Below are 27,259 nucleotides of genomic sequence, written 5' to 3' on the forward strand. Positions count from 1 at the left end.
CGCCCCGGCGTCACGTGTCGTGACGTCACGGCGCGTCCGCCAGCTGAGCGCTCGCCCGGAAGTGATGCGGCGGAGGCAGAGCCGGCCGGAGCCGCCGAGGTGAGCGAGGAGTGTGCGGGACCGACCGCGGTTCTGCCCGCGGCTCTGCCTGCACCGCCGGCAGCGCAGGGTGGCGGCGGGGCGGGACTCGGCGCGGCGCGGGCGGCGGCGCTCGGCCGGGGCCGCCGCGCTGCCCCTCAGCCCCGCGGACGGCCGGTTGGGTTCGGGGGGGGGCCCGCGTCGCCGCCGCCCCCTCACGGCAGGGCCCCCCCCGAGCCGCAGCCCGGCGCTGCAGCCCCGCGGGAGCGCCGTGCCCGGCTGGAGCGGGGCCGCCCCGGGGCCGCGGGCGGGGCGGTCCCGGCGGGCGCTGCCCCGGGAGATGCCGGCGGGCTCCGGGAGCGCTCGGTGCCGCCGGGCCCGCCCCGCGCTCACCCCCTGCCCCGGCGGCGGTGCCGCCTCGCCCCGGCGGGTGGGTGCCCCGGGTTGTTGTGTTCCCGTGTGCGTCGCCCGCGGAGTCCTGAACGCCGCTCGCACGCCGGCGATGCGGGGGCCCCGCAGCCCCCGGGCCGGGCAGCGGCTGCTTTGTTCGGGTGCGCTCCGTACCCGGCCCTCGCACGTGTCGCGCCGGAACGTTAACGTTCGTGGTGTTTTCAGGAGAAAGGCAGAGAAATAAACTGCAAAGCGATTTATTTCCGAGGTGGTTCTGGCAATCTGAGCATGCCCCCCCCTTTGCATAGCCACTTTTCCTCCTGCCTGAGCTCTCTCCCTCCCCCGAGCGTGTTTACCCTGCAGTCTGCGCTCATCACTCTCTCTCCGAGGCTGTGGTGGGACTAGTAAGGTGCTGGTAACAACTTAAATTATAACTTGCATTATCAGTGTTTCAAGCAAATATTGGTTGAAAGAATGTGCCTTTCCTATCGGTGCTGTGGTTGCTGGAAAGAATCATTGATTAGCTTTTAAATAGTTAACACTGCTGATATGCTGCCCTTCAAAATGTTACATTGATAACTGGACAGGCTGATGCCAAGTGTCAGGATACAGCATTGATCCACAGCTGGTAATTTTTTTGAATGGTAATGTCTGCCATATAATTTAAAGGACTAATAAGTTCTCTGAAAAAAAAAGGGGTATAACTGTACAAACAAAAAGCACAGAACTGCCCTACCTTCCTGAAAATTACAGGCCTCACTGGCATGGTAGTCTTCTTTTGGCAGATCAGTTGATAAAAAGACTGATCATCTAAGCAAATTCTTATTATCTAAGAATCTCTTTGTTAAACAGTTAATGTGTAACTACAGTATATGTATTTTATTTGGGCTGTAGCAAGGGGAAGAGAGAGTGTCTGAGTGCTGGTGTTTTTTGAGCACCTCTCAATGGTGCTGCTTGTTTCCCTGGTGAAAGCTAATCCTCAGAAAAAGAAACATAGTCCCTTAGTTAAGGTTGCATGTGAAAGTAAAGAGATCTGACCTCCTGTTCTTTTCAGTTCTGTAGTCTGTCCCTAAAGTCTTCCCCACACAGGTGTGTTGTGGTGGTCTGTGGAAAACATTCATAGCCCTTCATGTGAAAGGCAACTCACAGTCTAAAGCAAAGGTTTTCTGACATCAGCAGAAAAAGGAGAGCTTGTGATCTGTGTTGAATTAGTTCAGATTTGCAAAGTACAACTGGCTTTACGAACTTACTGCAAATACCAGCTCTTGTAATGATTTCTAAAATTCTGATTATTTCCTAATAGCAAGTTGTGGGCAGGCATGAGTTACTATAATCCTTAAAAAATGTCACAAAGCTATCAGTGGAGGAACTTACAGCTTTGGTAATACTTGGCTGCTCAAAGTGATGCTTTTGAAATTGCTTTCATCTTGACACTGACAGCCTGCAGTATGAGCTGTAATCAGCTCTGGATCTTTAAGGCTGGATTAGGTGCCTTCTCTGTACAGTTTCTTGCTATATTTTGAAGCTGGATGTTGTTTTGTTTATAGCAAATTCCAACTGATTTGTGTCAGTAGTTCTCATAATTTGCTGATCTTGGAAATTCATTCATAATTACATCGTGCTTCCATTTAGCATGAATTGTATGGAAAAAAGGTGATCACAGGAAGGAGTGGCTTTGAGAGGAAACTAAGAACAGCTCTTTTGGAAGACTGTCATTGAAACTAATTAAAGAAGTATATATTGAGCAAGAAAGGCTGCCAGACAGTTTGACAGACTTCTAAGACAAAGGGACTTGTTCTGACAAATTTGTGAGTGGATGAGGAAGAGCCTCGATTCTGCTGCTTGCCTGGGTTCAGCTTAAGGAAGAGAAAGAAATCCTGTGTGTTGTGTGTCTGTGTATAGGGGCAGATGCAGAGTAGATGGAAAGGGGATGGAAGAAGCACAGACAGGACTCTTCTACACTTGCACTTCCTCGTGGCAGAAAGGGATGTACAGGTGGTTTGGATGTAAAGAGATGCACAGCTGTGGGTTGGCAGGAGTGCCCCAGCACTGCTGAAAACTGAAGCACTTGGTTCTCTTTATTGGTGCTGGGGAATTGTTGCTAAATTTAATTTAGAGCTTTGGAGCACTGTAAAATCCATCGTGGTGGGATTTTGGCAGTTTGGAAGAACTTGCAAATTACAGAAACAATGTTATTGTTTCATTAGGCACATGGGTCTGTGCGAGTGAATGTAACAGGAAAACTCTGCTCTGAGTAAGAAGAGACTATAAAAATAAAGGCATGGGATGTTAGAAAAACAGTCCTTTCTTTCATCCTTGTAATTAATAATACAGAAGGAGCTGAAAATTGTAGCCAGAATTCTTGGAAGACTTAAAGAACAATCTGTAAACACTTGAGGGACTTGGTAGTGGCAGGAAGATTAGAGGGAACCCCCTTAACAGCTTCATCAGAATTCCCTGGCTGGGCTCCTTCTCTCTGGCTGCTTCTCCCTAGGGGTCTGCATCTTATCTCGCTGGCTTCCTTTCTTCTGTTTGCCTCTGACTAATAGGCTTTGTCTTCTGGTTACTGGAAGTCTAATAATTTCTTTTGTCTCTTCCCCCTTCCTCCTTTTTAAAAACACTAGATTAATGGCTGCAATGTTTTGCAGACTATCTGCATTGGTGACATGGATTAATTGTATACTTGACTCTAAGTTATTCAGCAGTAATGACATAGTAACTCGACTTGAAACAATTGTAATTTCGTGGCAAATGTTCAAGGCAAATGTTGCCTTCTGGTAAAGAGCCACCTGCAATTTACCCCCTGTAAACATATGACCCGAGTAAACTGTCTGTGCTGGTTTTCTCAGTGTCCTCTGTACAGTAAGTTGTCTCCAGTGTGTCTTCTGAAACAGTCAGTGATCTATCTTTTCTCCTCCCCCCCCTTTCTTTTGACTCCAGCTTGAGTCAGATAATTACAGATCTGGGTTGAAACCTTCCCTGGGAGTGATCAGAAAAGCCAGGACTTGCAGACGTGCTCCCATCGCTCACTCGCACCTTGGCTTCCCCCCTCCATGGGAAAGGTTGTGGAACCTCCTGGCTGTTGGTGAGCAAGTCAGAGAGCCCTGGGGGAAGGGGGGTTGGCAAACCCAGGGAGAGCTCTGATTTCCACACAAGTGCCAGTGTTCTTTGTGGTGCCATAAGGAGGTTTTCCGTGTCACGTGTGGCTTTGGTGTGACAGTGTGGTGATGTCTTTACATTCTGATCTCAGTGCTGACCATAACAGAGCAAGCAGGGGAAGAGAAAGGGAATCAGAGCCTCTTGCTCTGATAATCTGAGAACTAGCCCATTTAGGTCTCTGTTTTATCCATATGTCTTGTGGGGCACTTTCCAGTCCAATGATCTGCATCTTAAAGGAAGCAGAAAACCTGGATTTTAGGTAAAGGTTATTTAAATGCAGCATTTTGCTGCTAGAAGAATGATGGCTAGGGGACTACTTAGCTGCAAGTATTAAAGAACTCTTTCACAGAAGTAGGAATACAGTACAGAAACCAGCAAAAGCATGGGTGGAGAGACAGGATTCCAGTAAAGGGAATGAGCTAGAATAATCTTCTGGTATCTCAGAAAGAATAGTTATAAATGCTGTTCTGTCTACAGCATCTGTTTTGTGAAAGACAAAACTTACTTTGCAAAATGTGAGAATGCTGTTACTGACCTCCTGTCACAGTTTGTTATTCCCAGAAAGTCAGACTGCCAGAGACAGTATGGCAGTCATAGTTGTTTGTTGTCTCACTTTTCTGTTTAGTGAATAGAAGTGGGTTTTTTTGAACCAAAAGGATTCAGTGCTCCTGAAATACACCAGTCTTATTTTTGCATCCATGTAGTAGCAGAAAGTGACAGTTTTTAGTTCTTACTCTGTTTTTTTTTTTTTTAGTGTAATACTTTTCCTCCTGCAGCTTTGAAACTTCTAATGCAGTCAGTCTCATCTTTTTGTTTCAAAACTGAAAGGGAGGGAGAAAAATCATCATAATGCCTATGATTATGGGAGGCATGTGTAGCTTAATGAGAGTCTCACAAACATAAATATCCTGGCTCTTGGTTTTGGTCATATGCTGACTGTTCAATATTTTCATAGCCAATGAGTCTGTGCAGAAAGCCTTGAGAATTCTGGATCAGCACATAAATGGGCGGCCTGGAAGTGCCAAAGGTCTGATGTGTACCAGCTTCCAGCAGTTACCTGTACTTGGAGTTAGTGATTATGTCTCATGAAGCACAGGATAGAGACCTACACACCTTGTCTCTTGTGAGGCACAGGACATCAAGTGAAACCAAAGAGATGTGAAAATCTGTGAAAAAAGGTGCGTGTTGGTTGAAGCTGCCACCAGATTTCTTGAGGAGAGTGGAGAGTCTTTGTTACAACTGGTGACCAAATTCAGGTTCTCAAAGGAGCTCCTTTGAGGCATGGAAGTACTGCAGGATCCTTGTACAGTGGGAAGGGTTGTTGTTCTCTGCAATAGGGAAGTTGGGACACAAATCAGGAGAGAGAACTAGGGCTTCTGCAGGTGGCTGTGTGTATTTTCTGCTTTAAAAACTGTGGTCAGTTTAAAAATCCAAGTGTATGCTCTTGAAGCACTTTCATATGTCAGTGCTTTCACTTAGAACAATTTGTTGTACATAACTTAGATATGATTCCAGTATTTACGTGGTCAGCTGGTACTGAAGTTCCTACACAACTGCATGCAATGAGTGATTCTTTTGGCTGGCAGCCTGTAAACTCTGTTACACTTACTGAGATGGCCAGCGGGCCTTCTGTAAACTCCTCAGGAACATCTGCTGCCAGCATGGATCTTATGAGGTGGTCTGGCTATTGTCTTTAGACTTGTCCCTTCACTGCCTGAAGGCTGTTTGGGTCACGGTCCTCACATCTGCTTTGTGCTGGAGAAGGGACACTGTTACCCAGAGCTGCTGGAAAGGCTTCCTTTTTTTTCTGTGACTGCTGTCTTTATTGCTGAGAGCAGTATGAGAACTATAAAGTTATTCTCTTACTACAGTTAGTTGAAAGCATATCTTATTATTACAGGAGTCAATTGATATCTACCTGAATTATATTCAGCTGAACATAGTGGATGAAGGCGCCCCAGACACTTCAAGGTGAAGTCTGATAGCTGAATTCAGTGTAAAAGAAAATCTGTGCACACTTAGCTCAGTTTAAAAGTAAATGTTTTTTTTTCCATTGCAGAGTAGGTTGTAGACCAAGGTGGTTTTTCAAAGTTATTCTGGTTTGGCTGCAAATAGTTGCAGTTTTCCGTAGATTAATTTGTGGAATGGACTGAACCAGAGTAAGATAAATATTTGCAGCACAGCTGCTTTCAGATGCTTGCAGTGAGACACATCTCTGTCAAATATCTGTGGGCTGTGGTTTCTTTTGGTCCCATAATCTGCAGTTTTGCTGTAGAGATGTGAACTGGTTGTGTCAGAGCACAGAGTAGCTCTGCCCCTGGCATGTGCTGCTTTAATTATTCATAATACAAACCGAGGTGCTAAAGGTCTGTCACGCTGTGCAAAAGTTACAGCGTACCCTGGAAAAATACTGAAGGATTATTCTTTTATAAGCCTCTGCACATGAAAGGGAAAAAACCAAACACTCATTAGAAGATGATTTGCTTTTTTGTATGTGCTGGACCTTGAGAGTTGTGTGGCCTTTGAGAAGGATCTTGGGGGAGAGGGAGAAGACCAGTAGTTTTTAAATGGATGGAGGTGAATTGCTCGGTGACCAAACCTTTGTTTTTTGAAGGTGGTTGAGTTTTGTGCAGTGAAATAAACGAGTTTGTTCATGTCTAAGTGTGTATGAGGTAGGGAATTGGATGGAATCTGATTTGGGTTCTGGTTTCAGCTTTACTGAAAACTGATGGCATGATCTTAAGCAGCTGTGTCGTTTGGCTGTCTTGATTTCCCCTCAGCCCCTTGTCTTGCTCATAGTCTAAATAGACTTCTCAAAACAAGTACTGCTACTGCATGAATTAGTTCATTAATTTATTTATATTACAGAGACACCTGAAGGCACCCTTCTAAAGTTATATTTTGTTTAGCTAACTGGACTTGGATTTGTTCTTTGAAAATACAATAATCCTAACAAATCATCCCACCCACCTAATAAAGTAAGATGAAGCACATAATAGGAAAGGATTTAAAACTTTTTAATGGGACCAAGTGGAAAAACAATAAGAAGTAATCAGTTAGTAAGGTATTGTGTGGTTAGGGAATGTAAAAGAAAGGGAGGGATTCAAGGATGATGTATGTGTCTCTGTTGAAAAAGCTACGTAAGGAATGTGTCTTACAAAAGAAAACATAGTAGGATGCCTTCGGGCTCTCTCTCCCTATAATTTTTCATATTATTATTATTAATTTTTCCTTATATAATTAGCTGCACACAGTGAACTACAGTTCCGAAACATCTGTTCCATTTTTTTCTTAAGACTACTTGTTGGACTTTGAACATGAAATGTGATGTCATGCTCTGTGTGTTAGTCAGGTGCTCTTCAAGAGTGCAGAAAGCAGGTTTCTTCTGCCCCATCTTGAATGGAAAAATCTCCCTTGATGTCCCAGTTCGTGACTTGAAGTGACAGCACACCATGTTGTGGTTCAGTTGTTTGTTAAGAGGCTTTTGCCTGCATCCTGGTGACTGTGGGAGCTCCTCTAGGAAGAGATCTGGGGTAACTCTGGTTCTTGGCACTGAGACCTGGCCCAGCATTATGGACTGTAAGCATTGTTTCTGAAACTTTTTGGGATTTTTGTACCTGGTCCTCTCTTCCCTTCCAAACTAGTTAAGCCTTTCCAGTATGGCCTTTCTCAGAGAAGTCCACTTCTCATTTGAGGAGGTATTCAGGCTTCCAATATATGCGTTCCTGGCTTGGCTTTCCCATAGACTGCCGTGTAGCTTTCTACCAACTCTGCATGGTCCCTTTTCATGTGTTTGTATAACTAGCTGTATAGGCATGTTCTGTAGAGACAAATTTTACCCAGTTTGATCACGTTTCTGAAGCTGGTTTGTTTCCAAAGCTCAAACCAAGGTTAATCAGAAATAGTTTGTTACCCCGCTTTGGAACACATCGACAGAGTTCCCATCTATCCGCCCCCAAAATCATAACCTCTCTGGAGTTCACTGAAAGGTGCTTAAACTGCAGGAAGCCTCACAAGCTAATAATTCATTTTAACTAATTGCAGCAGGACATTCCTGCTTTTAGACTTCCTCTTAAGTGACTTTGCATAAGTGTATTTGTGCAGCAGAGGTGCAGGGCAGATTAATGTGACAGTCTGGTGCTGGGGATGTGGTGAGGTGCCTTCTGGGCTCCTGAAAGCCCTTAATATGCCATTGTGCTGCACTCAGAGTGCTTCTGCTGGGAAAGTTTCATTGCAGGTTAAGACTTGACATAAGCAGTTTCCATACCATGCTGGCTTTGCTGGGCAAAGCTTGGTTTGTGCTGTAACACTTGTGCACCAGGTGCTTTGGTGCTGGGGTGTAGAACTCTGAGCTGCACTGGGGAAGGTTCCAGCAGAGCTGATCCTCTCCATTTCTGCCTGCTGAAGAGGGAAAGGCTATCACTGATTCCCCACGGAGTTGCCTTTGGTGAGAGCTCTCTTAGCCCTGGCAGGGCTGCCGAGGCTGGGTGAGGAGGGGATGGCAGCTGTGGCACTGCAGGGCCCTGCAGGGATCTCTGTGCCCCAGTGCTGGGAGAGCCAGAGTCACCAGGGGGTCACACACAGAAGGAGGCAGGTGAGCAAAACTAAGGCCTCCATAATCCTGAGGGTGCACACTATCTACTTATCTATTTCCCTGTGGATTGCTGAGGGCTTGCTAATGAGCAGTGCAGGGCTAATGAGCAGTGCAGGCTGTTGTCTGAGTTGCTGTGGCTCCACACGCTCCTGGGGGTTCCTGGTACTGGGGGATGTGGGTGATCACAGCAATCGGCTCCACCTTGCAGCCCTGACCCAAGGACTGAATGAAAACCTGGGCCACCAAAGTCTTGAGGCTTCTTTCCCCCCCCTACTACAGTCACAGTGTGATTTAGGATGAAGTCAGCCACAAATGCATTGCTGTGCTATGATAGCCTTTAAATACAGACTTGAAGAGCTTGATTTTTTAAATACTAACTCATACTAACGTTTTATTCCACATCCCATAAGTGTGTTGTCACCAAAGTTTACATATGCTGCTACAGTAAAAATTTTCAAAAAGGTTAAATGGGCAACTTGGAAGAATAGAAATATAAAGAAAGGGAAAGAATTGTAGCTGGCAGTTCTAACAGATGTTAAAATTTCTGGCTCCAGACAGTGTGTGTGTGTGTGTAGGTCAGCCAATGTGGAAACTACTTCAAACAACCTGAAAAGGTTTGGCTTTTGCTGGGTAGGGCTGAACTCCATCAGATTCAGCTTCTTTTGAACTTGAAATAAGTGTTTGCTTCCAGTGTGTGTAGTAGTCAACTGGAAATGTAGATTTGGTGGATCACAGATTTCTTCCAAAGAAATACAAATATATTTGAAAAGTAGTTTGTTGCATAAAGTTGCCATGACAATGATCTTCAAAATGTGAACTGTAAGATGTTGCTTCTCCTCTGTTTAAACAGGTTCCTGGGGGAATGAGGCTTTGCAGTGCCCTGTGTCCCTCCTCTCTTCTTTCCTCCCTGATGATTTATAAAAGGAATTATTTAGATGCAGGGGACCAAAAGAAATTAACATAGAGTGCCAGATGTTAGATTTTCTTACATTCTTGAAATTCATGGGATGCTATAGTCAAATAGGAAGAAATCCAAGCTAGTACTTCCACCACGAGAGAGGCAGGCGCTCCTCTTCTCCTCTGCACATTAAAGTTGGCTGATGGCTGTGCACCCACAGGACTGTCTGCTAAAAGAGCTGTGAGGCCTTGGAAGAGAGATTGCTTGTGTGGAAGATGAGGTTTGAGAGCTAAGAATATAAACCCAGCATGAAGGAGCTTTTTGGTCTATCCACCTCAATGGATAAATGGTTCAGTGGAGATACGTTTTTGCTCTGTGTGTGTATATGTGCAAAAGTACAAACCAGAGTTTCTAGGTGTTTTGAAACCTTTTGAATGCCCATTTCTCTGGGCTTTTAAAGCTTTTTAAAAAACTTTGATCTGAACTAGGTTTTATTTGTCAGTCGAATTTGTCCTAGTCCAAATACAGGACTCGGGTTTTGGGAAAACTCAACTTTTGTGGAGATTGACATGTATGATAAGACCTTGTTTCATGGTTGTCTGTCTACATTCATTCCCTGCTTTCTACTGAAGAAAGCACTGAACAAGCTAATGTTTCTACTTGTTTCCTAAGGAGTAGATCTTATGCAAAAGGTAAGCATGCAGCAAGGCAGCTTTTGATCACTTGTCTGCTCCCTAGATGTACTAAGAGCTGTAAAAACAAGACATTTTAGTGTTTCTGTTTGTGTGGTAGGGCAGGGGAGTGTTGCCAGAGATTTCTTGTTTGTTGTTTTTCTTCTAGATCAGATACAGAGGTGTTGACTAGGGGCTACAGTTGTAGCTCTTGCTACACAAACCAGACATACCTTTGTCTGTCATCTCTTCAGAGGTTCCTAGTTGTATAGCAGAGCTGGGAATTTAAGAGAAGCGAAGTTGAGCCAGCTCAACTGAACATGGGAAAACAAACATGGAAAAGAATGTGCTAGAGAATGAAAAAAAAGAGAATTACCCTCCAGACCCAAATCATGCTTTGCTAGGTAGCAGCTGTCTGGCATTCACAGATTAAACAGCTGCTTAGCTAACATGCAGTGACAATGATAGCATGTCCTCTGTTTTGCTTTGAGTGCATGAAATGAGGAATTAACTCTCCCATGCTGAAAGCCATAAAAGTATCCGGAAGTGCATGTTTACTCCTAACAAACATTTGAACTTGTCTGTAGTTTTCAGTACCTGTTTTATTCTTGATATGACAATACAGAGTGAATGGTGTTTAATGCTACTTTATAAGTTAAAAATGAAGTAGTTTTTTATAAGATGACTTTGAACAAATGGAGTTTGGCTCTGAAGGGTTTTATTAAATGCATAATTGGTTCTCAGTGGTTTGGTGCATTTCATGGTTTTCATGACCTCTTCTAAATGTGAAGATTTGTGTGGTCTTTTGTCTTTCAGCATTACATGTGGAACCCAGGGAGCCTGAAGGAAGCTGTGAAGCTAATGGAATGATTCCCTGTGTAGCTGGAACTACGTAAGTATTAGATGTTTGCTTGCAAGATCACCTGCCCAGTATCAGTTGTTGGAGCAAGGACTCCTTCGGGTTCAGCAGTGGCAATGATCCCCTCCTGCCTCCCCAGTGGAAAGCTCTGTGTGTCTGTTCAGAGCTGGAAGAAGACAGGGCACCCATGATACTGTTCCCTACTCTCAGCTGTTTTGGAAGTCATGTATCCCTGTCCACTAAAAGGTAGACAATGCATAGTGGAATTCTGTGAAATTCTTACAGACTATGCTCGAGTGTTTGTAAAAAGCTGAGGTGGATTGAGGCTTAGTTAAGCTCTAGCAGTGTTGTCTTTGCCTTAGCTAGTGAACTGCTACTTGGAAAGGGATTTAATGGTTGGCTGAGCTGTGTCCCCTTTTGTTATGAGATTTCCCAAAATTTGTCTTGGAGGTGTTCTTGAATGTATGGAAGGTTTTTTTCTTCTACTCTCTTGATACTTTCTCTGTTTGGAAACTCATTGTAAATACTTTCTGATGCAACACTTTACTAAACAGCATAATGCTTGTTTTGCTTGTTATTCTCTGGACATATCCAGTAATTTCTATTACTACAATAACACCAGTCATCAGACAAAAATACAGGGTTGCTTAAATATCTCCTTTGCATCTTCTCCCCTCCTGCCAGCTCTCCCCCACTTCAGTGCTGCCATTTTCAGTTGTACCATGGTGTGCCTGTATGACAGAGAATTATTACTGAGTCACTTTGTTTTGCTGCCTTCAAATCTTGGGTTATGTGGGATCTGGTCCCTTGAAAATGGAGAAAAACTGAATTCCTTACAGCACTTAGAAAAAAATCCCCCACAAAACCCCCACCAAAACAAAAAGCCCCACCAAGCATTAGCCAAGGCCTTTGCAATCTCCTCTAGGTTTTTCATTGTATAATGAGGCCATATGGTTCTGTTCATCCTTTTTTCTTAGAGAGTCACTTGCCTTTCACTGGCTGTATTCACCAGCACTGATCCTCCTGTGTTCCCCATTGCTGCCTCCTTTCTAGAAAGGTGCAGAGAACGTCACTGTCAGTCTCTGCTTTGCAGTTCCTGTTATGTGGAAGATGGCCTCATGGGCTTCTTGGTGATTCATATGTGCTGGAGGTCATTGCTCAATCCTTGTCTGACTAATAAACTTCTTTGGGACTTCTGCATCCTGTAGCACTGGGCACATTCCAACCTTAGCCCTGAATTTTGACCTTTTCTCGCAGAATGGCCAAAGCAGTGGTCAGTGCTGCCTTTTATGTCTTGCTTTTATGTTGTACAAGCCTCTTACAGTAATGTTGCTCGTGGGAATTGATCCTTTTGGAATTGGTGCTTTGCCACCAATCCAGTGTAACCTTTGGGCACGGGAGGAGTTTATACTTGTAGTTCCTGATCCAGCTGGGAGAAATATCTCTGCAGGTCCTTGCACTCCTGTGGCTGTGCTTGGCATGACCAAGATGTGACACTGGCATTGCTGTGCAGGAAAATGACAGCTTTGCTCACCTTCCTGAGAGTGCCCTCTCTCACTCCTTGGACACTGGCTTCAGTGCAGCCCCTGATGCTGCAACTAGATCCTCTCTCCAGCCTTCCTTAACAAAAGGGCCGACTTCTCCCACTTGTTTCTATCTCCTTCCGAGGCTCTTGTTCCTTTCATGCCTTGAAACCTGAGTCATGTAGGAAGCGGAGGTGACTCCTAAGTGAAGTGGATCCAGCTCAGTGAAGGCGATTTACAGAAGGGTAACTGATGGAGTGCCAAAAGACTTTTCTCTTACAAAACCAGATACATGCACAAGCTGCCAGCGGATGCAGTCTGGCTTTTTTTTTTTTTTTTTTTCTTCCCAAGCTGGTTTTGCTATTTTTGGGGTAGAATGCTTCTAAGTATCTGGCACATGGCATCAAGTTTCGTGTAGTACAAAAGTGAGGAATTGCAGCAACTGTACATCAATATCTTCTCATGTTTGTTCATAAGGAGTAGGATTGTGCTCTGAAAATCTCGACAGGGAGGAGGAAGGAAGAACTTACTGCAGGGAAGAGCAGTGCTGGCAGTGCCCAGGCAGGAGCTGTTCAGGTGCAGCGCTGGGCTCCTGGTAAGGCAAGTAAGAGTACAGAAATTGTGTTTGTTAGAGGGGTACGATGCAGGGGACGTGGTTACTTTGCACTCTGTGGGTAAATGCTGCTGTGCTTGCCAGGGGTTTTTGGGAACAGCTGTTGGATTGGGACACTTTCTCACATACAGGTGTCTAATAATGCTGGCTGACCTTCTCTCTCCGTATTGCAGTGCTTTTTTTGTGACAGCAAATGACTTTAAACCCCATCTCTTTCATCAGGCAGGTGATGTCACTTTGTACACCTGAATATTGGATTATTATCATCTTTAATACAAGCTGTTGCTTAGGAATGGCAGCATGAATGACTTGTATTAGGAAAAGTTACAGACACAGTATGTCAGTCTCACAAACTGCCTTTTTTTTTTTTTTTTTTTAGCTTTAAATTGGGATCCTAAAGTGAATTGGATTAATCTCTGTCAATTATGCTGTGTGTGATTTGAGTACTACCAGCTACTTTAAAGGAAAGTACTGCTCACTAATAGGCAGCTATTCTTTAACCTGCCCATAGGGAAAAGCTGTTCCAAATCACCAATAGCTAAAAACTGCTGTTATGTGTTTGAGCAGAAAATTTTTTGTACTGCTTAAACTCTGCTTTAAACTCTAACACTGATCTTTCCTCCAGATTTTTTTATTCTGCTCTTTTACCTGCATGTTTCTCTCTAAAGAAAAACTCGTCCAGTGTAGTGCTACCTGCCCCTGAGAAACTGACTGAAGAACAAGAATTAGTGTAGATTGAGCGTTTGAGTTCTGCTGAATTTAAAGATAAGGGAAAAAGCTGGTATCTGGGAGCTAATCACTAAGCAGTTCTTACTCTGCCTACTAATATCCTGTTTATTTTGGTGTAATGAAGTAATAACTGGTGGAGGCTGGAGAAGATGATGTTGCTCAGGCACATGGCAGCACAGGAATCAGTGCCAGGCTGTGCTCTGCAGTTCACAGAGCTATGAAGTACTGAGGGCCAGTGAAATTGTCTTTTGGGTTGTTTATGTGGACATGCATATTTTCAAGAGTCCTTTAAGATACAAATTACTAAGAATTTTTTTAATACATTAAATTGAACTTTACTTGCCTATAAAAATGATGCTACAAAGTTCATCTTCAAAGCAGTGTGATGACAGGATGTATTAGATGTTTGTTCCTTTGGCTGCTTAAAAATAAGTATTTGTTTGTTATGTGTATGGGTTATGTGCTTAAGAAAAGGGATTGGGGAAGGAAAGGGAAGACAGGTAGTTGAAACCAGCATCTTGGCTGTTGTAACCAACATACAGGCCTGTTGTAGTTGCAATGGCAAAAGTTTTTGTTCATGGAACTGCATGTGTGCTGTTTTCTCAAAACAGGGACAAATGGCTGAGAGAAGATTTATGTCTGAAAGCTGAGAATTCATCTGTACTTGTTGCTGCAGTTGGTTTACAGCTTAAAATGGGCTCAGCCTCATAAGAGCTCTAGTGAAGAAAGAATGAATACAGAAAAACTGATATGACATCTATTTTATTATATTTATTTATTTATTTATTAATTTTTATCTCTCTTCTTTCTTGTACTAATTCTAAGCTGGAAGCAGTACACAAAGACAAGGCAAACCAAATTTTTGTGTTTGAGGCTTTTGCCTAGCTGACAGCAGAGATGAAATGCAAATGAGTGGGTAAAGGAGGAATATGATAAGCAATTGCTTTCTTGGAGTTGATGTTTCTGAGAAAGGGACTGTCCACAGCGTGGCTGCCTGCTGATAGGGCAGCGTCAGAGTGTTAGTTTGGCTTTAATAGGGAAAATTTGAGAACCCTTTTCTGTGGGTAAAATATCTTTTCCAAATATGCAAGGCTTTGTGATTTATAAAAACAGAGTATGATGAAATCATTTTGGCATTTTAATTTTTATTTAAAAAAAAAAAAAAGAAAAAAGCCTGAACTGGAATTACTACTTCTTATCTGCATGTGTCTGTCTGAAGAAGATTCATTAAGAAGGCCCCCTCCCCTGTCTGTCTCATTACCTGAAGGGAGGAGCCCACTTGAAACAATTAACAATTCCTGAACACCCTCTTGGATGAAAAGTGAGTGTTGCCTCCTTTCTGCAAACACGCTCTGTGTACGTTTTAAGTATTTAAAAAAAACCTAATTCCAAACTCTGTTTAAAAACAAACACACAACTTCCACTCTCTTTCTTTCATTAAAAAAAAAACAAAACCAACAGCCAAACCCCCAAGCCCCCTTTTGCTGATTTGCTGAAGGTACAGTTTACATTCAATGCTTAGGTCTCTGCCAGGTTGTCCCATCAGTGTCCCTGTCCCCTCTCCCCTGCTTTGTTTCAGTGTTCTATATTCTATATATAAAATGTGGGTATACTTCTAAAAACCATTTCCTTTAAAATATTTCTAGGTTAGAGTAGTCTGTCTTGATGAAGCCTGTACATGAATCAACCTCTTTGTAACCTATGTTGCGGTAAGAATTTTAGGAATTTCCTTTATTAGGACCCGTTAGGATACTGCAGCCACTGAGTGAGCTGCATTGATTTCTAGGTAAAACAGTCTGAAATTGCCTGAAATTTATGGCATTGCCAGCCTTCTGTACACTGCTCCTTTTCAGTATTTAGAACTTAAATATCCTGAAGTCGGTCGCTTACTGGCAAATGTTATCCCACATTTAATACTTAAAATATCCTTTGTAGACAGACAGCAATGTGACTCTGAAACTGTTTTTCAGGTTAGCTGAGTGCTGCTAATGGCATGGTGAGATGTGTTGAAGAGCAGCTGCGAGGGTGTCCAAGGGCAGGGGGACTGCGCTAGGAGCTGGTGTGCAACATCATGGGCCAGTGCGTCACCAAGTGCAAGAATCCTTCTTCCACCCTGGGCAGCAAAAATGGGGAAAGGGAATCCGGCAGCAAGTCCCACAAGAGAAGTGCAGTCCACAAAGATGACCATGGCTCAGCTTGTGGGAAGGCTTCAGGAGACATCCTTGTGAACGGGACAAAGAAAACGGACACTGCTTTGGAGTCCAGTCAGCCCCCGACGTTTCCTGGAGATACAAAGAAAGACTCTGTTTGCAGTGCGGAAGAATCTTCGCTTCAAAGGATCGGGGAGTTGTTTAGGAGGTACAAGGATGAACGGGAAGATGCCATACTGGAAGAAGGGATGGAACGATTTTGCAATGACCTCTGTGTTGATCCCACTGAATTTAAAGTACTAGTTTTGGCTTGGAAATTCCAGGCTGCTACCATGTGCAAATTTACAAGGTTAGTTCTTGTAGAACTTGTAATTATTTTCATATGTTAAAGTATATCCTGTCAGCTGTATGTTGGAGACACAGCCTCATTAGCTTCACTTATTTCTTCTAACACTTGCATTTTGATCAAATTAATTCCTACCACTGCAGAAGGGAAGCTTTGTATTGCCTTCTTCTCCCCTTCCCCTCACAGTGGGTTTCAGAAGACGTAGTTTTGGTCATTATGGTGCTAGTGATGAACAGTGTAGTGAGACTGTAGACATTCATTTATTCTTGATTTACCAAAAGCAGTTTGCTGTACCCAGCATTATCTTGGACACTGAAATTAATTTTTCCTTTAAAGTAATGTGAGATTCTTTAGTAATTGCTACCAACTCCATTACCAGTCTGTGGAAGAATGACAAAATTGTTCCTGCCCAATCAGTGTTATACTTAATGTCTTTTTCCAAGAGTAATCCTGTTAGAGCGTAGTGAGGGAAGGAAATGTGAGGGGTTTGACTCTAGCAGCAGTTTCGTACCCGCTGACAAGCGATTGCTATTCAAATGCTGTCTGCCCTTCTGGACAAGGGGCTCAGTCAGCAGGCTCACAGCACGTGTGATGCTCCAGGAAACAACAGAATGGCTAAAACCTACCCCACAAAGCCCACAGCCAAAACCCAAACTGCAGCAGCCTCCCCCAACTTGATGAGCAATGCCCAGGTAAGAGCAAGTAAAGACTGTCTACAGGGACTTGCCAGCAAAGGAGAAATTTTTTAATTTTTTGGTCTATCTAGATTGGTTTGAATAATGCTGCCTATTTTTACTGAGCTTATAACTTTCAAAATTATTTTGGTGTTCAGAGCCTTCACCCAAGCCTTTGTTGTGCACTGAACACAGATAACTATTCCAGCGTCTTCAGAGTCCTTGTGTCTGTGGGTGTGTGTCACATGGGTGAGTTACTCTGGAATGCAGATGTGGATTTACTGGAGGCTGAAGGCACAAGTATTTGCTAAGATGGTAAAGGAATTGTAAGCAGTGTCTGTGATTCTGCACTACCACCATGAGTGTTATTAATATGGTTTTGGTCTTTTGGAGGGGCCAGATCTAGTGGTGAGCAGTTACCATTGTTTCAGGGCATGCTCCATGATACAAGTGCTGACTGACTTTTTCCATTAAGGAAAGCTTCTCCTGCGTGCTGCTCCATCTCTTGTCCTCCCTCCAACCCATTCTGCAACACCTGCTGGCTCTGGTTAATATTGACTGGTTATAACACTTGCTCATGAGCATCAGAGATCAGAGCTAACACTGGTCAGAGTGTTAGTCAGCCAGTGAGTCCAGCAGTGGAGCTTTGAGCAGTGTTGTTGTGCTGTAGCCCATGTTCTGTGATGCCCTGCTCCCTTCCACACTCCCAGCAGGTGCCTCGTTGACCATCACTGTTGGCACCCTTTTGATTTTGCAGGTTGGAAGAGCAACAAAAAACCACAGGCAAGCCACCAGTGAAGTACTCTGTCCCTTGAGAACAGCTGGCCCAGAACATGGGCATTTAGACATGGGCAATATTGAATCAATTTGGGGTAAATGTGTCCATTTCAAACATTTGGAATTTCCTCTGTGGTACATTGGAATTCACTTTTTAATGTGAAAGGCACTGGATGTGGCAGTGTCCCATAGTCAGAAAGCCAGACAGCAACATCTTCCAAATGCTCACAGTGCCCCAGTGGATCTGGGGGCTGGGTGTGGTTCTCCAGACCATAAGGAATGCCTTGGAACTGTCTCTCTTTTCAGTAGGTTCCATTGCCAAAATCTTTGTGCCACCTGGGCAGAGTGTGCACCTTGTCTTGTCCAGGTGATCCTGTTCTGATTTGCTGTAGCTGAACGGAGATGGGAAGCGCTTGGCACGCGAGGTCGGTGGGAAGTGCTCACACTAATTTCTCTTCTCTTGCTTCATAGGAAGGAGTTTTTTGAAGGCTGCAAAGCAATAAATGCAGACAGCATTGATGGCATTTGTGCAAGGTTCCCCAGCCTCCTAAACGAAGCCAAGCAGGAAGATAAATTCAAGGATCTCTACCGTTTCACCTTCCAGTTTGGCCTGGACTCTGAAGAAGGACAGAGGTCGCTACATCGGGAAATAGCCATTGCCCTTTGGAAATTAGTCTTCACCCAAAACAAGCCCCCTATTTTGGACCAGTGGTTACACTTCCTCATCAAGAACCCCTCAGGAATCAAGGGAATCTCCCGGGACACGTGGAACATGTTTCTAAATTTTACTCAGGTGATTGGACCGGACCTTAGCAATTACAGCGAGGACGAGGCCTGGCCGAGTCTCTTCGATACCTTTGTGGAGTGGGAAATGGAGCGAAGGAAAAAGGAAGAGGAAACCAAATGTGTTACATCTTTGGACACAGAGGGCCTGTGTGAGGAACAGACTTAGCGGTGTCCAAGCAGCAGTGACGAAAGCAACTTGTTGTCCTTCACAAAATGTAAACTCTGGATGTTTCTGGAAGTTACCAAGGCTCCAGATTTTTCTACTTTACACCTTTTTCTGCCTTGTCTTTGAAAGGGCTCTAAAATGCTGTATCATTTTTAGGCACTTTCTTAATTTTGGTTATTCCTTTTACTCTTGCCCTGAAATATTTGACCCTGGCTACAAGTTAAGCGTTTTTGGGGGTTGTTTTTTTTTAAGACTTCAGATTAGTATAAGTAAGTCTGATATTTCTTGCACAATGTAGATCTTTTTAGTTAGGTTAAATTAACATTGCTAAGTTATACAGTGCCAGATTAAGTTTTTCATACTACATCTGTCAGGGCAGGTCTGTACTGTGTGTAGTGCTGTTTACATTGTTGAAATTTTAGGCTATAATAATTTTAAGGTTTTATACCAAGATGAACAGCAGTGTTAACTATAAATGCATTAATCCCAGGTAATAAGGCTCTAAAAACCAACATAAGCAACAGCTTTTTGTAATATGGCTAATTCTCATGTTGAGCTAACTCTTAGTGAATGAGTCCAGATCATTCCTTTTTTTTGGACTTTCAAACTAAATGTTGGGATTGTTTTATAAAATTACTGTACCTGTCAGTCAACTGAGTGGTAGATGACGATTTGTATCTAAATCTCTTTACACGTTCATGTAATAAAAGAGCAGTACTACCTCAGTTTTATTGAAAGTGGACTTGTTGATGGACTTCCATTTTCTCTGGAAGTTGTATTTTTGTGGTTACATGAGAATATTTTTACTTGACTAAAAGAACCAAAGGTTCTGCTTCTTAAGTTTGCTAAACATTGACAGAAGCAACACACAAATCCTAAGTCTTCAAGGAAAACTGTGGTATAATTCTGCTTTAATTTGTTTGATTTATACCTAAAGTATTACCTTACTTGTCTGGCAAGCACAGTACTTCTATGTAAGGAACTATCTTTTGCATTAATATTGACGAACCAATTTTTTAAAACCTATGTTTAATTGCTAAATTGCAGTTAATACTCCACACTTTCTGGAGAAACAATATCGGCATCTGATGACAAAGTGAATTCTTAATGTGTTCTTAATGACAACAGTGTAGATGAGTCATTTTTAGACTGATTTGATAATATTTGGATAGGAGTCAATTTATTATTTTACAATGCCTGTATTGGGACTATTTGCCTGTTGAAATTGTTGTGACTTAAAGGGAGTTTTATTAACACTGGTTGAAACTTTTTTGGTTATTGATGCTACCTTTTTCAATTTTAGTATGTCAACTTTTTTACACCTTTTGGTAAAAGGAATGATTGCCAAGGCTTTCTCTATAGCCAAGTGCTGGCTTAGTTAATTTGATAAACTTCCGTTACACACCTTTTATTTTCAGAACTGCATTTCAGGATCATAAAATGACTTCATCTGAAAAAACCAAACCAAAAAAAAAAAAAAAAGCCTGGACAGTCATCCATAGCATCCAATGGCTTTTGTGCTATAAGGGTTTTAAAGCTGAAGGGAAACAGGTTTTAACTGGTGAGCTTGCCACCAGATGCAGGATGTCGTGCTTTGCACGTGTGCTGTGCCCCAGAGGGGTTAACAGAGAGAGGAGCAGGATCTGCCCCAATTCTGGGACTGGCTTTGCTGGTGTGCAGCCTCTGCAATAGCTTGGCTCTGAGGTCATAAATCACTAACAAAATGTGGGTAATGGAAACTGTTTAAAAACAAACCCACAAGCCACAGATAGCATCTCTTTCATCTAATTAAAGGAGAGTTTGGTCCATGCTGCTCTTGCTGGGAGACAAGCTGTGGAAAACAAATGTGTTTGGTTTAGATGCAGCTGAGTCTGTCCCTTGGCAGGAGGAGAGCCCTGAAGTTGCTGTTTCATGGGTAAATATGCCCAAAGCTTTGTCCTTGCTACTCTAACCTTCCAAGCTACTGTGGCACGAGCACTGTTTGGCAGCAAAACCTGATTCTGGTTTGGTGAGCAAAGCAGGCCAAAGCACTTGTGCTGGTGTTGAATTTATGGCAAGACTTTTGTTGGTGCTGTTACTTTTTAAAAACTAAAATAAATTCCCCAACAGAGGCTGCTTTGTTAGGAAAAGTTCCAAATGAAGACTGTATTTCTAAGTTTGAGACTCTTCATTCATTCAGCTATTAAACGCTTTGTTCATCACTTAAGTTTTTTTTTTTTTCCTAAAGGGAAATTAAAATGTCCAGAGTGTGAAGACTCTTCAGTTGATAGCCAGTGCATGCCTGCACACCAGATCAGGGCAGGGGCTGCTTCTCATTTACATGCTAACATGCAGCAGCTCCAAAGGATGAGGGATAGAGCTTTTTTAGGAAGATGTTTATCTTGTGGTTGGAATGTGGACAGCAGGGAAGAAATCAATCTGTGGCACATCAAGCTCAGCCCATTTAATGTATCAGATGTAATACAGCTTCTTTTTAAGGCAGAGGTGAACACACAGGAAGGGAAAATCTGGTTTCCTGTTGGGGAAAGGACATACCATTGCCAGTGGCTGAGTCTCCATGTGTTCAGTGTGGGGGGACAGCCCTACTCCTGCTCTTCTGCTTCCAGGAGCAGGAGCAGCTCCACCCCCTGGACAGAATACTTGCAAAAATAGCCAAATGATCTATCTAGCAAAGTACCATTTATTTTTAGCCTAATTTCAGTCTTTTAATTACCATTTACAGAATGCAAACCAGACCTGTATCAGTTTTAAGCTCTGAACCAGGAGCTGGAGTTGCAGCTCTTTGACAGTGCTGACAGTGAGCAAGGCTGTCAGACCTTCCTTGGATTGCCTGGTGATTTTGGGATCCTAAATGAGACTCACCCGTGCTCTGTAATGCTGGGGTGGGGGACTGGGGTTTGCACAGGTTTCTGAGAAGTCTTTCATAATATTGGAGCCTCTGAAAATATGTTTGTTTAATGGTTAAACTGTGAATTTCTGTGGAACAGGCCAAATACATTCACTCTTCATTTTTATATAATTTAAATCTTTATTGTGTAGGGCACAGGACTGTAAATGAGCAGTGATGCTGATGAAATCCTTGAAACCATTGCAACTGTTTAATTTTTTTTTTGAATTAGAGTATGCATTAGGGAACTTTATGCATGTAGTGAATCTGCTGCAACTTGGGATAAATAACTATAGGTAACTATATAATTCTAGTAATATACTGGAAAACTGGTCTGACATCCACAGTCTGTGGCATTTTACTGCCTTCTCTTATATGCAAAGAAATACAACTCCTGTACACTTTAGTCCCTGGTAATAAAAGGCTGACCACCTGCACCATATTATAGTTTGCAACACCTTTAAAATTTGCCTTCCAGGTCAACTGGAGGCTCAGTTGTGCTAAATTTTACTCGCATGGGTGCATTTCTGAGGTCAAAGACTGATGACTGATTGATTCAAGTAAGGATTTGAAAGGTCCTGCCCAGAGAACACGACTGAGGAAATGAATTGGAATTGAACACTGTATTGTGAGTTTACTTACTGCTGGTGCTACTTTCCATGGAGAATTACAGCTTTTTAGTACTGTGCAATTGTAATGAAAGAACCACAGGAAAAATAACTGCAGGTGTGGCAGGTGGTGCAAAAGCAGACAGCTGGAGCCTGCAGAGGGAATGCCAGGAGCGGCTTCCCCAGGCTGGGCTGCCAGATCCACTCATGGATCAGCCTCTGGACCATGGCAGCTTCTCAGCCAAGCACAGGTAGAGCATGAGGGGAGTTCCCCCTGCTCTGCTGACTGTGAGTGACTCGGGTTGGGGCACAGATGCAGCCCCTGCTCCCACGGGCAGGGTGGGTGCCAGGTGGGTCAGTCAGTGCTGGGGCAGCAGCAGCTTTGCCTGTGTAACTTTGATCATTCACTCCTCCCATGTCCACCAGAGCCTGAAGAACCCATGGATGTAGGACTAGGCTGTCATCCATGGTTCCCAGGCGTGGCTATGCACTGCCCAGTGACCTTAGTCTTTTCATGACACTGTCAACATAAGTATCTTCCTTACAGTTCTAAGCCTTGGTTCTAAAAAAAGCCCAGCAAAGTTAAAAGAAATGCCATGTAGTTAATAGCCACCTCAGTCGTGATATAATTTGTTGGCTGAGGTTACATCATTCCCATTCTTTGGAAAATAATAGTCATTGTGAGTTTCTGGGTCTTGCAGCCTTGTGTTCTGCAATGTGATCCTTTTTTAGAAGGTCCTCAGTAAATTAGGCACTCAGTTCTTCCCTTGAGTTCACTCTGCTCAAAGTGTGTGCATGTGAATTTAGCTCTTCCTGTTAAAAAAGGAAGATGCTTAACCTGAAACTCCAAATTCTTCAGGATAGTGCTTCAATATAGAGCAAAACGTATTTTTTCAAATAAGTATTACAAGCAAAGTGTCTGCTTAAACTTTGTTGTGTGCAAACAAACCCACCAGTGTTAAGATTTTCTCTCTGGACTATTGAAAATCGAACCTTTGGTTTGATAGTGTCAACTGAAGTGAAATACATGAGATTGTAAGACAGAAAGAAGGCTGTAACTCCTTCACCATGAAGTACATAGGTATCTCTACCTCTTGTTCTTAGACTTGAATAGTTGAAGGTTACCATCCTTTTGTCCCAGGATTTTATGCCTGGGTGAGTAATCTATTTTTTTTAATCGACCCAAGTTAAGTATTATCTATTTGCCATAGTTTTTGGTATACTGTGTTTAATGTGTATGCAATGGACCCTTGGAAAGGGAGCCGGGTCAAGCTGCAAACCAGTGTGTTGGTCCTCCCGGGTGCTACTTTTGGAGTGCAATAGAGTGGCCGAGCAGAGCTCCACGGCCTGGGCTCAGGGGCCTCTGTCAGCACATCCTCTTCCCTGCTCGGGCTGCCTGTACTGACAGTGAATTGAAGATGGAGCAGCTGCTCCCCAGGAGGGAGCCACCAGCCTTTTTGTTTGCCCTTGAAAAGCTTTAGGAACCCACCTGATGCAGTGCCATGAGTGTATTTTTATTTTAATCAGAAATACTGTGTTTTGTTCATGTTGGACTGGACCTGTAACACCCAGCAAAGATGGGAGCTGCAAAAGCATAAAGGCTGCACTCATCCTTTTCCTCTTGGAGGTCAGAATCCTGCTCAGGATAAAACCCCTATGCTGAGTAAAGCTGGAGTGTTCTCAAGGGCACTGGAGGTGCCAGAGTGGCTCCAGTGCTCAGCTGTATTAATTAATGCATTGAGGGGGGGTGTTTTTTTCATGCAGCACATCTGTGTCCCCTGCTCTCCTTCCCCAAAGCAAACTACAACACAATTACTGTCATGGCAAATCCCCAGGAGATGCGATGCTGTAGCAACTGTTGCTGCAAGAGTCTTCTTCCAGTGTGTGTGTGAGGGCTGCTTTTGGGGTGTGACCTCTTGCACTATTAGGATGGGCGTGGGTTTCAAGAGAACGGGGGGACGTGAGACAATAGGTAAAAGGAGCATGGACGTTCTTGTCCTGACAGCTTGCCTTAAATCACTGACATTGCAGCGGTTCCTTGCTACTATTGCAATCCTCAGTCTTTGAAAATCCAGCAGGTTCTGTAGGTTATACTATTTTTGGTTTTAATTTTGTTAATAAGTATCTATCTTTGCATAATTGCACTCTTCAGATAAGCCCTTTTTGGATAACATGTCATTTCTCACACAGGGGAAAAAAAAAAATCCATCTCCAATGTTTGTGTTGTAAAGTGGGGGTTTTTTTCCCTCCTGTAAATTATATTTGGACTAAAGGTTGCCTACTCTTGAACCAGCGTGTTTACTTGAATGTTGCCATTTTATGCAGTTACAGCTGCTGACTCTTGCTCTTCTCTGGGCCCATGAGAGTGGAGATCGTGTGACCAGAGGTGGCAAACCTTGCACAGAGGATCAGTGGAGCTGAAGGCTGTGCTACTCCCAGGTGTATTCCACATCAGAGGACTGAATAGTACTCGATATTTTGAAGTTGTGATTTTTTAAGTCACGTTAAACATAGTTATCTTAAATATATGCTTGCTTTCTTACCTGTAAGTTTGAAATAGTCTTTAAAAAGGACATGGACTGGCAGGAGTGGTGGGAGGGCTTCATGCTTTTAGTTGTTGAGTAACTCGAGTTCCAGGAGCTCCAGGATGGGACTGTCAGAATTAGGTCCTGATCCAACACTGTTGGGGTTTGCACTGGCTGGTCTTGAGGGCATGAAGCAAATGCAAGGCCTTGATGGGCTCCCTGGAGAAGGGTCAGCCTGGGAGAGCTGGTTGGTGCAGCTGGGTTTCTTTCTTGAGGCCCCAGTTTAGCCTCACATCCCCCTCTGTGGAAGGAAGGCATTTTGATAGTGTTTGCTCCAGTGTAACCAAGGAAGTCCCGGGAGCACAGCTCTGTGTGGCTGTCACTGATCTCATGTGAACACAGCTCCCTGATCTCTCGGCTCCTCAGTAACCAGCAAGAGTGGGCAGGGTCAAATCTTCATGCCAGGAGTGTGTTTTGCCTTTTCAGACTTACCAAGAGAGAACCCAATTTTCTCACTCTGGGAAATGATGAATGTGTTGTGTGTCACAGAGCAGCCCCTGGTTCCTCTCTGGGCCAACAGTGTCAGAAATGTAAATGTAATGCTTGAAAATGGCTGGAGTAAATTCTGTTTCCTGGAGGACCTTTTTTTCAAGGGGATGCAGCCAAATTTGAAACCATGATCTAGAGGAAAAGTGGGAGAATTTCAGGACGATTCATCTACTGAATCCCATTTGGTTTTTAGTTTTACAGTTACTCTTCTTGTATCAAATTTTGCTCACTGTTGTTGTCTGGAACAGAATGAAAACAGCGTCTTATGGAATGTGCAATCTAAGGCACAATGCAAATAGGGTGTGATAAGAAGGTTGTCTTTACTTGATAGCAATCCTGAGTGCAATGTTTTTGTTGTGTCCCTTTTGGAAGAAGAGCATTAAGTGCAGTCTGAGGTGTTTTTTTTTCTTATAAGCAAAGCATTGGTTTGTTCATTACTGACTTCTTGTGAAATTTGTGCCAGATGTATATTAAATATTTTGGTGCTTTTTCTAATCCAAGCTGCCATTCATTTACCTGTGAGATTATTGTACTTCTGTATATTTAAATGACCAATCCCTTAAAGAAAAAAAACAAAACAAAATCCTTTAGTCACAATGTATCCTGACTACTGTAGCTTGTCAGTGTTCCAAAACTTCTGGGTTTCCTGTATTCCAGTAAGGTCTGAGGGGAGGGGAACAGCTACAGAAATCTACCCCACTGGAAAGGGAACTCACACACTGTTCTGTGCGTTACTGAACAAAGGAGTAACATTTGTGGTGTTTACATAACGACACGTTGGTGTTCACTTTTTTGTGCTCAAGCTTTGTACAAAATGTCTTATTTAAAGCTGAAGTCCTTTTTACATTTTTCAATTAAAAAGGGACAAATTACTTATTTTTTCATGCCTATAAATAGGACTCTTGCTACTTTTATTTGTCACCTGAGTTTCTCAAGCAGGAATTCTGGATGCTTACCTGCCTACTCCTTGCAGCGAGGTGACCACATCATTTTAGAGTGTGTGGGATGAAAACTAGCTGGGTTTTTTCAACTTTGCAGTGCAAGTGTCTGCAACAAGTGTCTGCTGGATGTGAACAGTCTGATCAGGAGCAAATCCTTCCAGAGATGGGTGCTGGAGTCAGTACCATTCACCCTCTCCTCCCCTAAGCTGCCTGACCCCGTGCTGGGCTGGGTCAGCAGCAGGGAGGGATGTGCTGGGGAAGGCACTGGTTCTCTTTCATGTTGATGTTGTTGCTTATCCCAATTTGCAATAACTGCAGCCAAAGGATGCCAGGCTCACTTGGAGTGGCTAAAGTACCTTTTTATAAGTAAAAAAAATTGGCTGCATTCATCTTGCTTAATAACAAATTTCATTTCAGGAGTTTTGGAGGCTTTAAATTTAGTCATGACTGACAGTGACAGGAGCTCACTGCCCGCTCTCACTGCCCGCTCACTGCTGCTGCCTCTGGGCTCGTGCTGCACTTGCCTATCTCCTCCTTGCCTGTAATTGCACCTGCCTTCTCCACACAGCTTCCACTCCTTAAACAGAGCCCAGCACAGTGAACTTGGAGTTGGAAAGTAGGAAGGTGTAAGTACTCTATCAGCTGTATTTAATAATTTCTGGAATAATAACTATTTCAGCTTTATCTCAGCTTATTCGAATTCACATCAAGAAATCTCTTGACTCATGGTCAAACCTTTAAACAAGCGTTTCCTTTTACTTTTACGTTTTTCTGAATGCCAGAAGCTCTCCTAAGCCATCCCTATGCTTGGAAATTCCCTATGTTAACAAGAGGTGCTTGAGCAGCCTCTATTTTAGGTGGCAGGTGCTGGAGCACCTCATCCTGCCTCCAGCTCCCTGTGGAAAGTGTTGCTGTGCTATGTCCACACAACCATGTGCTTTCCTTAAAATGGCCCTTGCCCCTCCCACAGCCACACTAAAACTTCTTTTTTTCCTCTTTTTTTTTTTTTTTTTTGTGTGCAAGGGGTGGGTGGGGGTGGTCGGGGAGGGAAGAGAAAGTGGAGATTGTCCAAGAAGTATGAATCACCAATTCCTCCTTTCCATGGACTAAGTACAGTACTTTCCTGGAAAGGAGGCAACGACTCCATTTCAGGGGCTGGCACTGCACATTTCCAGAAATCCACACAATTCCTGAGGGAAGCTGTTAACTGCTGAGCAGCTGCTGCAGGTTCTACACTAACCTGGCTGGCTGGTTTATGGCCTGGGTTTCAGTGAAGATGCCTCAGCTGGTCCCTTGGTCTCCGGCAAGGAACGACATCCTACAGGCCAATCCTGAT

General features: G+C 43.4%; 1 protein-coding gene across 8 annotated transcripts; it reads left to right on the forward strand.

Annotated features, from left to right (window-relative positions):
* The first annotated feature begins 8 nt into the window (after positions 1–8).
* On the forward strand, positions 9–27,228 carry DCUN1D3 (defective in cullin neddylation 1 domain containing 3). Of its 8 annotated transcripts, XM_051808680.1 has the most exons (7): positions 24–99; positions 3,409–3,553; positions 5,528–5,598; positions 10,607–10,682; positions 12,650–12,767; positions 15,485–16,013; positions 17,933–27,228. In XM_051808680.1, exons 6-7 carry the CDS (start codon positions 15,586–15,588, stop codon positions 18,411–18,413), a joined length of 909 nt encoding a protein of 302 aa, XP_051664640.1. In that variant the 5' UTR covers positions 24–99; positions 3,409–3,553; positions 5,528–5,598; positions 10,607–10,682; positions 12,650–12,767; positions 15,485–15,585; the 3' UTR covers positions 18,414–27,228. The 8 variants fall into 8 exon arrangements, with proteins under 8 accessions (XP_051664556.1, XP_051664469.1, XP_051664403.1 ...); XM_051808279.1 differs by lacking the exon at positions 12,650–12,767; XM_051808596.1 differs by lacking the exons at positions 3,409–3,553; positions 5,528–5,598 and having other exon boundaries at positions 9–99; positions 12,650–12,776.
* The last annotated feature ends 31 nt before the right edge of the window (positions 27,229–27,259 follow it).

Source organism: Manacus candei, unplaced genomic scaffold, assembly GCF_025592945.1.
Source record: "Manacus candei isolate 608988 ecotype Guabito, Panama unplaced genomic scaffold, ASM2559294v1 h1tg000002l, whole genome shotgun sequence".
Taxonomy (NCBI): Eukaryota; Metazoa; Chordata; class Aves; order Passeriformes; family Pipridae; genus Manacus; species Manacus candei.